This window comes from Mesocricetus auratus, unplaced genomic scaffold, assembly GCF_017639785.1.
Source record: "Mesocricetus auratus isolate SY011 unplaced genomic scaffold, BCM_Maur_2.0 Super-Scaffold_100004, whole genome shotgun sequence".
NCBI lineage: Eukaryota > Metazoa > Chordata > Mammalia > Rodentia > Cricetidae > Mesocricetus > Mesocricetus auratus.
In genome coordinates, this window is record NW_024429189.1 from 42,339,631 (window position 1) to 42,351,394 (window position 11,764).

Here is an 11,764-nt window from a genome sequence, read left to right on the forward strand (position 1 = left end):
TGTATCCTGTGTTGCCCCTTCAAGACCCCCAGACTGTACATTAAAATTTCAGGCTCTACACCAAATTAACATGGTACTCTTCACAGGTAGCCTGCAAACATCACACCTCAGCTTTACTATCATGCCATAAAGTTTGTCATACAGATCTGCAGGGGAAATACTCAGCCAAGCATAACCCTTACACATTTACAGCACTTATCTAACTGTCCCATCTAACCAAGTCACCGCAATCCTAAGTCACTTCTATCAAAGTAATTGCACAGCCATATGGAGTCTAGGACAAGATCCACATCAAGGGTGCAAACAGAAGGCACATTCAGTAGAGGCTGGTGCATGCCAAGTCAGAATGGGACATCAGGAAGGAGTGCAGCTGCTTAGAGGACCATTTGCTTGTGGTCATGAAATCTATTCTAGTAATCATCGTTCTTGGACTACATCTTTGTTCTCTTGCCTTACATCAAGAATACAATTTAAATGTGAAAGGTGGAGTCAAGAAAGAGGCAGGAACAACTTTCAGGTGAGCTGGATGAAGAGCAATGAGGTGGCTGTGGACCACACCATGCACTTGCCCTGACACACTGTTTCCTCTCCACAAATCACGACTGACAGCTTAATTCTCAATAAATGCACCCTTTTCTCCATTCAAAACAACCGCTCAAAACACATAGAGGCATTTTTGTTCTTTGGGAAAGGAAAAAGCTATCTATGAATATGAACTTATCTTAGAGGTTCTTGGATACAAAGCCATTCTTCTAAGGCTCCTGCAGTATGCTTTAGAGCAGAAGAGACAGTCATTCCTGTAATCCCACCACTTGAGAAATGGAGGCCAGACCCTGGGAATTGACTACATACATAGTCTGAGATGGGACTGAGCTACACAAGACTCTGATGGTGGGAAGGGTATAAATTTTCATTTCATCTCAGTATATGTTCCTTAAACTCAGATGGTCTTTTACTAATTAGAACTTAGCTGAAATCTACTTCACATCCTGTAACATTCATCCTTTGAAAGTGTCACTGAGGTGGGTTTTTAGGGTTGTCACAAAGTACTTCATTTTATAAACAAAAGTCCAAAGAGGAAAATAAATTATGACTTTGTCAGACATAATTTATTTAACATGATTTTTCAGTACTAAACATGGTCACTCTGTCCTGTTACTGTCTTCGGTCTTTCATAAACAGTAACAATTCATAGAGATGGCTCAGCAGGTAAGGTCCTTGCTACCATGACTGAGGACCAGAGCCTGATCCCCCACCACATGGTAGACGGTGAGAACTGAGTCTCACGAGTTGTTCTCTGACCTCCACATGTGTGGAGGAAAGCACACATAAATAAGATAAAGAACCTAAGATTTACATCAGCCAGTGGCGGTCCACACCTATAATCCCAGGACTCAGGAGGCAGAGACAGATGATCTGAGTTTGAGGCCAGTCTAGGTTTACAGAAGCTTCCAGGACAGCCAAGGCTACACAGAGAAACCCTATCTCCAAACAAACAAACACACAAAAAAGGAAGGAAGGAAGGAAAAAGATTTACATCAACCAATAAAAAAAAAATCAAAGATCTGGATGTGGTGGCTCATGCCTGTAATCCAGTACTTAGAATGAATGAAGGAATCACATCTCACAGAAGCCATTATCTAAGTAGGAACAAGTTAGGGTTTTACACATATAGTTCACTGACTTTGTTTCATTTACATATTTCAAAGAGAAAAGTTCCTAAGGGGAGTTGTCACTTAATGTGAGATTAAGGAAGTATCCCTTAGCCACATGGAGGAAAAACCACTTAAAGAAACTGAGAAAAGTTATACCAGCTGAGCCCCCAAAAGACCCTCTTTGGTTCAGCTGTCTCAAGATAACAATACCCACGTTATACCAACCTGGTTAAAAAATAACTATTTTGTTTATGCCATCTCTTTAGAACTATTACTACAACCTAGGAAGCATGCTTTTTTACCAAATTATTCTTGTATCTGCTTTATATTAGTCTAAAATACAGAGGTAGCTTTTGGAGATTAAATTAAAAAACAAATAATTTGTGTTCCCCCCACCCCCCCACCCCCTGAGCCTTGAGTCAGGATTTCACCAAGTAATCCAAGCTAGCTGCAAGCTCCTGATGATCCTCCTGCCTCAGACACCATCACTCCTAGCCGCTTCCTCCTTTTCTGAATGAGTATGACACCCACAGTCTGTAAAGAGATGCATCAAGCCTGCTCTGATGCTACTAAGTTTCCCTGCAGAGAACAGCAGAGAAAAAAAAAAAAAAAGAGTCTACGTGAGAAGGGTGTTAAAACAGAAAATGTTGACAAAATTGGATGTGAAAAAGTTAAAACTCTTTTAACTACAAACTTTTTGTAACTGTACATGTCCCCAGCTTCTATCTCCAATGGTTAGACTATTTATAGAATAGTGACCTGAAGAGGCAGATGTGTGTCACCAACAGTCCTTTACATGTGACATACAGAGGTAAACATCAGAGTTTTTAACAACCATGACTCTTTTCACTCTTTTACATGATACCAGATCAAAACACAAATTTTAAAACTGAAACATTTTGTTTTGTTTTTGAGACAGGATTTCTCTGTGTAGCCCTGGCTGCCCTGGAACTCACTCTGCACACCAGGCTGGCCTCGAACTCACAGAGATCTGTCTTCTTCTGCCTCCCAAGTGCTGGGATTAAAGGCAGGCACTACCACCACCACCTGGCCAAACATTAAGTTATGACATCAATTAAAAAAAAAAAAAAAAGAATGGGGGCTGGAGAGATGGCTCAGTGACTAAGAACACTGGCTGCATTTCCAGGTCCCAGGTTCAATTCCCAGCACCCACATGGCAGCTCATAACTGTCTGTAATTCCAGTTCCAGGGGACCAGACACCCATGGCAAAATGCCAATGTACATAAAATAAGCATAAATACTTAATTAGGGCAGTGATTTTAATGACAGATGAAAATGGAAAACACTGAGAAAGACAGATGGGCTCTGACCATCAGGCTGCCTTCTCACATTCTTTAGAGTCAGTAAAGATTTAAAAAATGTCAGCAAGAGCGGCTGGCGACAGCTCAGCAGTTAAGTACACTTAATGTTCTTATAGAGATCCAGTTCCAGCATGCACCCGGCAGTTCACAAACATCTGTAACTTCAGTTCAGACATGTTCTCTTCTGACATCCACAGCACCAGGCATACACACATACATGCAGACACAGCACTCACACATATAAAAATAAAACATGTACATATAAAAATGTCAGCAGGCAGTAAATGGGAGTTCCCTTTGCAATTACCTTTTGGTCACACATATCATTGAAAGCATTTAGTGGACTTGTCTTCTTGAAAATAAATTTTAATTTCAGGACAATCAAAATGTTTGCTAAATAAATATCACACACTCACACACACACACACACACACACACACACACACACACACCATTCCCATTTAACTGCTCTGAAGGACTTCTATAGAGATGCCTATAAGCAAGTGTGTCCGGACAGTGACAAATCCAACATAAACTAAGAAAACGAAAGCTTTCTGTGGCCAAGGGGCTGAGAAAAGATGGTTTTTCTCTGTTACTGTGACAAAGCACCATGACCAAGGAAACTTATAAGAGAAACTTTAATTTGGGGCCCTTTGACACACTTCCTCCAACAAGGCCACACCTCCTAATTCTTCCCAAAACAGTTCCTCCAATGAGGAGCCAACACCAATATCTCAGTCTATGGGAGCCATTCTCATTCAGACCACCACATTCCAAAGCCTGCCCCCCACAAGCTTGTACCCATATCATAATGCAAAATATTTCAATACAACTCCAAAAGTCTTCACAGTCTTTCACAGCCTCACACGTCTTCAAAGTCCAAAGTCTCTTGGGACCCTCAAGGCTATCTCTTAACTGTATTAAAATCAAGCAGCAAATTACAGAGTTCTAACATACGGGGCACAGACTATACATTACCATCCCAAAAGGGAGGAATCAGAACACAGGGAGAAACTACTGAGCCAAAGTAAGAACAAAACCTAGCAGGGAAACTCCCAATCCTGTAACTCCATGGCTGACGTCCTGGGGTTTTAGGTGGCTCTGTCCTTCCAGCTTTACTGACTACAACACACTTCTTTTTTTGTTGTTGTTTTTTGTTTTTCGAAGACAGGGTTTCTCTGTGGCTTTGGAGGGTGACCTGGAACTAGCTCTTGTAGACCAGAACTCACAGAGACCCGCCTGCCTCTGCCTCCCAAGTGCTGAGATTAAAGGTGTGCGCCACCACTGCCTGACAACACACTTACACACTTCCTTCTCTTGGGCTGGTTCCACACCCTGCTGGGACCTCCAACACAACCCAAGCTTCTGTCACTGCTTCAGGAAATGATCTCTCCTGGCTCCATGCAGGGACTCTCCTGCCACACACCTGGCCTCAGTAGCTCTCCTGACTCACACCAGCAGAAGCTTTTCTCTGTTGTTAAATTTTAAACGCAGAAATTCCTCAGGCCTTTTCCTTTTACAAATTAGAAGCTTAGCTACAAGGGGTCATGCCCTGAGGTCACCCCTCCCTTGATTCCATTTCAGATCAGGCCTCTCTTTAATCTTCTTTCTTTAATCTTCCCATCTCTTCAGCACAGCTTTGGATTCTGTAAATTTCATGGTGCTACTTTTCTCCTCAAACTACATTTTGTACTTCTTTTTGCCCAGCTTGCTCTTTTTCATTGTAAACTTGCACAATAATAATTACTAATAACCATGTGACAGAGTCCATATTAGGCTGTCTTGAAATCACCACCAAGGAAATTAATCTGATACTTTTCAATTTAGCTTCAGGCAGTCTGTCAGGACAAGAATATTCTCTAGCCCAGTTGCTGGTGTTCTCCTCTGAAACATCCTGAACTGAGCTGTGAGCACTGTTGTCTTCCCAGCCCATTAAGACCCACTTACAGTGTTCAAATACTTTACTCCAAAAGTCCCAAAGTTTTCCACATCCCTCCAAAAGAGAACAGGATCAGGCATGTCATGGCAATAGCCGGTTCCCTGGTACCAACTTCTGTCTTAGTGACTCTTCTATTGCTGTAATAAGACCCATGACCAAGGTAACAACCATTTGCCAGGCAGTACCGGTGCACACCTTTAACCCTACCACTTGGGAGACAGAGGCAGGTGTCGAGGCCCATAGAAGTGGCTCTGTTTCATTTCGACTTAAGGTCAGAGAGTTTGAGCCTATTATTGCTCCTTCAAGGTTAAATCCACAGAATGTTTGGCCTAATGTGTGGCTGTTGACAACAGGATATTTGGTTTAGGGTGTGGTTACTTGATATTTTGAGTATTGAGAAGCTAATTACACTTGCTTGTTCTTTATATCTTGGTGAGGAAGTCTTTTGCCTCCCCCCTTTAGATTGGGGTATGTATATAAGAGCTTTGAGTAATAAACTTGGGGCTGATCCTAGTATCCGCTAGATGCCTTCCCGACTCTATCTCTTGTCTCGTCTAATTCTTTCCTCAACCCACACTCCTCCTTCCAAGCATGAACCAGACCAGACTAGCTGGCAGGACTGGATAGGTAGGCAGATCTCTGAGTTTGAGGCCAGCCTGGTCTACATACTGAGTTCCAGCACAGTCAGAGCTACACAGAGAAACCCTATCTCAAAGAAAGCATTTAATTTAGAAGTTTTAGAGGGTTAGGATTCGTATCTTAGTTAGGGTTTCTATTGCTGTGAAGAGACACCATGACCACAGCAACTCATATAAAGAAAACATTTAACTGGGGTGGAGGCTTACAGTTTCAGAGGTTCAGTCCATTGTCATCATGATAGGAAGCATGGAAGCATGCTTCCTAGGAGGCAGACATGGTGCTGTAGTAGCTGTGTGAACTATATCTTGCAGGCAAACGGAAGTCAACTGAGACACTGGGCAGTATCCTGAGCATAAGAAACCCTAAAGCCTACCATTAAGAGTTACACACTTTCTCCAACAAGGCTATGCCCAGTACAACAAAGTCATATCTCCTAACAGTGCCACTCGCTATGAGATTATGGGGGCCAATTACATTCAAACTACCACAATCCATGATGACAAAGACATGGTGGCAGGAATAGTTGAGAGCTTACATATTGATTCATAACCACAAGACAGAGAGAGCTCACTGGAAATGGCACAAGTCTTTTGAAATCTCAAATCCCACCCCTAGTCATACTGTACCTCCAACAAGGCCACAGTTTCTAATCCTTCTCAACCTACTTGGGACAGGTATTCAACTATATATGAGCCTTTGGGGGCATTCTCCTCCAAACCACCACAAATGGTAAGAAAGTGCTATAAGAAACCTATGGTTATAATATGGCAGCTACAGGACAGTGGGAGTGAGACAGCACCAAGGCCAACTACCCATACAGAGACCAGCATTACTCAAGGCTCAGGCAGGCAGGGATTACTCTGACACTCAGCCTCATCACTGGCCTGGTGGAAACTACAGCCCCTTAAGCTGTAGCTGTTGAGATTCCAGCCAAAGGATGACCTGGGAGAATGGAAATTCACCAGCTATGCCAACTAGAGTGCTCCAGGTGGGGCCTGTCACAACATCCTGTCAGGAACAGCAGCAAAAAAGGCCAAAATTAGATGATCTCAGACTTTCCTACTGTCCTAGTAATTACTGAGGAACAAGCACTCCCCTATCTGTAGATTCCAGCAAAATGTCCGAGGTGTACATGACTGACAATGTCTGACTATTTTTGAAAACAACGATTTAAAAACTGTATCAAGCTGGAGATGTGACACAGTAAAAGAATGTTTGCCTACAATACACAAGGTTCTGGGTTCAATCCCAAGCACAAAACAATAACTTTGGCCTGGCAGTGGTGGTTTGCACCTTTAATCATAGCACTTGAGAGGCAGAGGCAGGCTGATCTCTGAGTTCCGGGACAGACAGGGTTGCACAGAGGGACCCTTTCTCAAAAACAAACAAACAAACAAAAAGCTAACTTTGTACCAGTAAGACAGCTGCTCAGCAGATAAATACACTTGCTGCCAAGCTTTCTGGCAGTTCAATCCCCAGGACTCCCAAAAATTGTCCTTTAACCTCTACACAGGCACCCTAGCATGCCCCTTTCCCCTTCCTCTCCCATAAGTAAGTAAAAATGACTTTAAAATAAAAATAAAATGTATCAGGGTTGATAGTGAGCCATAGATTCCTTTGAAAGGTGCAGAAAAACAGTTTCAAATCTCTGAATCTTCAAAAATGACAGTTTTCAATGCATATTCAAGTTTTCAAAAGTGAAGGTGAAAAAAACCTTAGGGCTAGAAACAGTAGGTAAAGTACCTGCCCCAAAAGTATAGAGACCTGAGTTCAATCCCCAGCCCCCGAGTAACAGTCAAGACTAGAAGCCAGTTCCTATACTCTAAGTCTAGAGTCATGGGGAGGAGGGTCCCCAAGGCTTTCTGGCTTGCCAGTCTGGCCTACACAGCACACCCTGAGTGGCAGTGAGATTGTCTGGAAAATTAGGAGAGGAAGTTGGGCAAAGTGCTTGTTGGAGAAGCATAAAAAGCTGAGTTTGAATCCCCAGCACCCATTTAAAAGTGGGTGTAGCACCACACACCTAGGGAGACAGGAGGATCTTCAGAGTTTGCCAGTTAATCACTCTAACTGAAACAATGAGCTCCAGGTTCAGGGAGACACTCTGCTGTTTGGGGATATTTGATCACACTGTAAACTCTGCCTCAAAACATAAGCTGGAAAAATAAAAAGGAAAACATCCTCTGACTGCCCCGTGTGCATGAACAGTAGATTGCACACAAACACATATACTACACAAACACACACACAGAGGAGGGCTGAGAGGTAATTTAGCAGGTAAAGATCTTGCCTCACAGGATGCTTATCTTGAGTTCAGCTCCTGAAAACCCATGATAACAAATGGAAACAGGTGGATCCCAAGAACTACTGACAAGCTTGGCAAAGTTCCATCCAGTGGGGTCTCTGCTTGAACAAAAGGTAAAAGGAACCCAAGGGACCACATTGAAGTTTTAAATGCATAGTAGTATAAACACATAATCACGGAGGATGGTTCCCAAGGAATGACACCTGAGGTTGACCTTTGGCCTCCACAGGAACACATACATACACATGAATGTACTCAGGCACACATGCATACACACTACACACTTGCAAACAGGTGCAAATATACACACTGAAAACTACTAAATAAGCGCTTCTAAAATTATCTAAATTAACTCCTAGTAATTACCAATAAAAATACTACATCTATGAGAAGTGTGAATGAAAATTCAAAACGTAAGTTGAATAACTGGACCATCCTCTTTTGTTGTTGGTGTAAACTGACAAAACCAAGGCAGACAGCCAGCAGTGGTTACTCTGGGAAGCCGCAGGTACCAACTGCTGAGCTCTCACCTGATGACTGACAGCACATTCACTTAACCTCCTTTCCTATCTCTACATCTGTAGTGACATATTGTTTATGATCTGATAAACCTTGCCTGGAGATCAGAATGCAAAGCTAGCCACAGCCATAGAGGCCAGGCAGAGGTGGTTCACACCTTCAATCCCAGCAGCCACACTAGTTAGTCAAAGAAGCGGGGCGGTGGTAGTGCATACCTTTAGTATCAGCACTAGAGAGGTATATAAGACAGGAGCAGAGTCTCAGAGATAGTACTCAGTCCTGAGCAATTAGTTTCCAGTGACATTGAGGACAGGATTGCTCCAGCCTTGGTAGAGGTTGGCTGCTTTGCTTCACTCATCTTCAGCTTAAACCCCAATATCTGTCTCTGGGTTTTTATTAATCATACTTCATATTGGCACTCTGTCTCTGGATTTTTTTAAATATTTATTTATTATGTATACAACAGTGTTCTGCCTGCATGCATGCTTGCATACACCAGATCTCATTACAGATGGTTGTGAGCCACCATGTGGTTGCTGGGAACTGAACTCAGGACTTCTGGGAAAGCAGTCAGTGCTCTTAACCTCTAACCATCTCTCCAGCCCCATGTCTCTGGATTTTTATTAATCATACTACACACATCCTTATCACAATCTCACAGAACTTTACCATTGATCCTGTCAGTTGATCATCATGAGTAAATGTACTTGTAGTCTTAGCCTTCTGGAGACTAATGCAGGAAGGAGGATTGAGGAATTCAAGGATCTGTCTCAAAAATAGAATTAAGGAAAGAAAAACAGGCTAGGGTATAGTATGATATAGGCCATGAGCACTTCCTCTTCCAACTCCAAAAGACTGAATGTAAAGACAAGAAGTGCTCCTAAATGCAAGTAAGTGACAGTAAAATCTAAAATAAAATCCATTTCTTCTAACTTTTGGGTACTTCTCTTCAGATATGCAAGAAGTTTTTGTGAATTGGGCAAAGTTGATCCAATCTCCCAGAATTTTCCTGCAATTCAATGGCTCTCTAACCTGTGGGTGCGCCTAAGAGAATCATAATGAGTATCCCTGTAAAAATATCCTGCCCTCCAGACTTTAACAAAAGCATCTACATTTAACAGACATATAGATGACACAGGAGACAGGAGTGTGGTCTGCTGCCAACACAATTAAAAACAGCTGCTTTGGCATCACAAATAAAGGAAAAAAGAAAAGAAAGGAAGAAAGAAAAAAGTGTCTGTGGCAGCTCATTCATATAATCCTGGCACCTTGACTACAGAGTCAGTCTCTCTCCCTCTCCATCTCTCCCTCCTCCCTCACCCCCTCCCGCCTCTATTTCTTTATGTTCAGAGGTACGCTTTACAATACACCCACATTCACAATGTACCAAAGTGAATTTTTGTAAACTGAATTCTATTTTTTCCCAAGCACACATAGGAATATAGAAATCAAGTCATTCACACTGAGGGGTAAGGAGCAATTTTTCACACAGGTAGAATACCACACCCTTCTTTTCCATATTTCCACCTAGCTAAAGGCTCCCAAGTTAGGAATCTTAGAGTACTGTTTTCCAGTTTAACTGCTTTATTTACCGGAACTGTCAATAGTCTAAAAAGTACTAGATTAATACAATTTACTTTTGAAATCCTTTAAGATGCATAATATCTCACTAGAAGCCAGGACAGATTAATTTAATCAGATACAATTTTGAAAGCATCTTCCTCTGGAAATCTTACTGCTATGTATTAGCTGCAACAGTTGCTAATTAGCTACCACCATTGCTTCTTTGTGTGTGTGTGTGTGTGTGTGTGTGTGTGTGTGTATGAACTATGAGTTCATATATCATCTGTAACCTTTGTACAAAAAAAGTCCCCAATTCCGCCAAATAATGCAGATTAAATACAAGGTAGGGCAAAACAACAGTGAGGTTTTATTTTTCAGTGAAAGAAGAAACAGAAGTAACTGATTCCAGCAGCTAGATTCACTTGGAGGTATTCACAACAAAAAGCATTTATAGAATGTGACAACATAACGTGCCTGATCAGATGACATAATTAAAACTTAACTGGAAACTACATATGCTGAATAACTTATGAGATATGTTGTCGTGGCTATTGGTAATACATCATTGTATCTTACTACTTTGAAAAACAATTATTTGCAAATCTTAAGTTTTGACGTACTAAATTCTATTGAAATGATGTACCAAAGTCTGTTTTTGTAAAAGGAAACAATGTACCTTTTCAGTGCTTTTTCCCAACCCACTGTTATTGTAAACCATCTTCGCCATTGAAACAATAGTGTTACAGTAACTACATCTACAAAATAGCATTTCCCAACCAATACTCAAAATTACAATTCTGATCAGTTACCTTCCAGTAACCAACTTTTTTCTGTCCTCCTTCGTCAGAGAACACACTTTCAATCTTAACCAATACCAAATTAAGTTCACATATTATTCTCCTTCCCAATGCTACTGTACCAAGTCCCCTCCACCCCCAAAATGCCCAACAATCCAGTAGGAAGCAACACATGGACGGGGTAATTCTAGAGAGGCCGGGGATGCTCTCACATCTTGATCAAAATAAATAAACTTTCCAGGATCTTTATTTACCGACTTGGGAAAAATTGGTTTGCAAACAACTAGCCAACTTCCTTCTCAAGTTGGCATGTCTGGGGGGGCACCATGCCTTTACCACGACCCCAGACTGGCCCGGGAGCTCACGCCCATCGGCCCTGCCTGAGAGGAGACAATGGGAGCGGCGCGCGGGGCCGCGCTCCAGGAGCCCCGACTCGGCGGCCGGCCCGCCCCGCGCCCCCCGGCCCCGCACGCGACTCCGGGGCGCAGCCCACCCGCGGCGGGGAGCCGGGGACCGCACTCACCGAACAGGGTCAGGGCCATGGTGGAGCCGCGCCGCCCGGCGCTCCTCGCTCCCGCGGCGGCCGGCAGACGGCACCTCGGCGGGGCGGCGGCCCGGGGGGCGTGGCGCCGAGGCCGCGGGGGGCCGCGGCGAGGAAAAGTTACGCGCGCGTTAGCGAGGGGCGCGCCCGGCCCGCGGCAGCCCGGCAACCCGCCGCGCGCCCGCACCTGTCGCCGCCATGGGCCCGCGGGGCGCGCGCGAGCGGGCGGGCGGGCGGACCTGAGGCGCGGCGGGCCGGGCGGAGCGACGGCGGCCGGCGCTCACTGCGCACCCCGCGACCTCGCGGACGCCATCTTGCCAGAGCGCGCGGCTCTCCCGCGGGCCCCTCGGGCGGCCGGGCGGGCGTTACCATGGCAACGGGCGCGTGCGCGGCCCGCGAGGGCGCGCCCCATCCGCGTCGCGTGGAGCGAGGGCTGCGCCCCCCGGAGGCGGAGGCGGCGGCCCCGAGGCCAGGCGGTTGCGGTTC

General features: G+C 44.2%; 1 protein-coding gene across 1 annotated transcript in view; it reads right to left on the minus strand.

Annotated features, from left to right (window-relative positions):
- Window positions 1-11,521, minus strand: part of Chn1 (chimerin 1) — a 144,827-nt gene extending 133,306 nt beyond the window's left edge. Inside the window, exon 1 of the mRNA XM_040745604.1 lies at window positions 11,261-11,521. Coding sequence (XP_040601538.1) covers window positions 11,261-11,279 — 19 coding nt within the window. The 5' untranslated portion in view covers window positions 11,280-11,521. The remainder of the gene's footprint in view (window positions 1-11,260) is intronic.
- Between the last annotated feature and the right edge of the window lie 243 nt (window positions 11,522-11,764).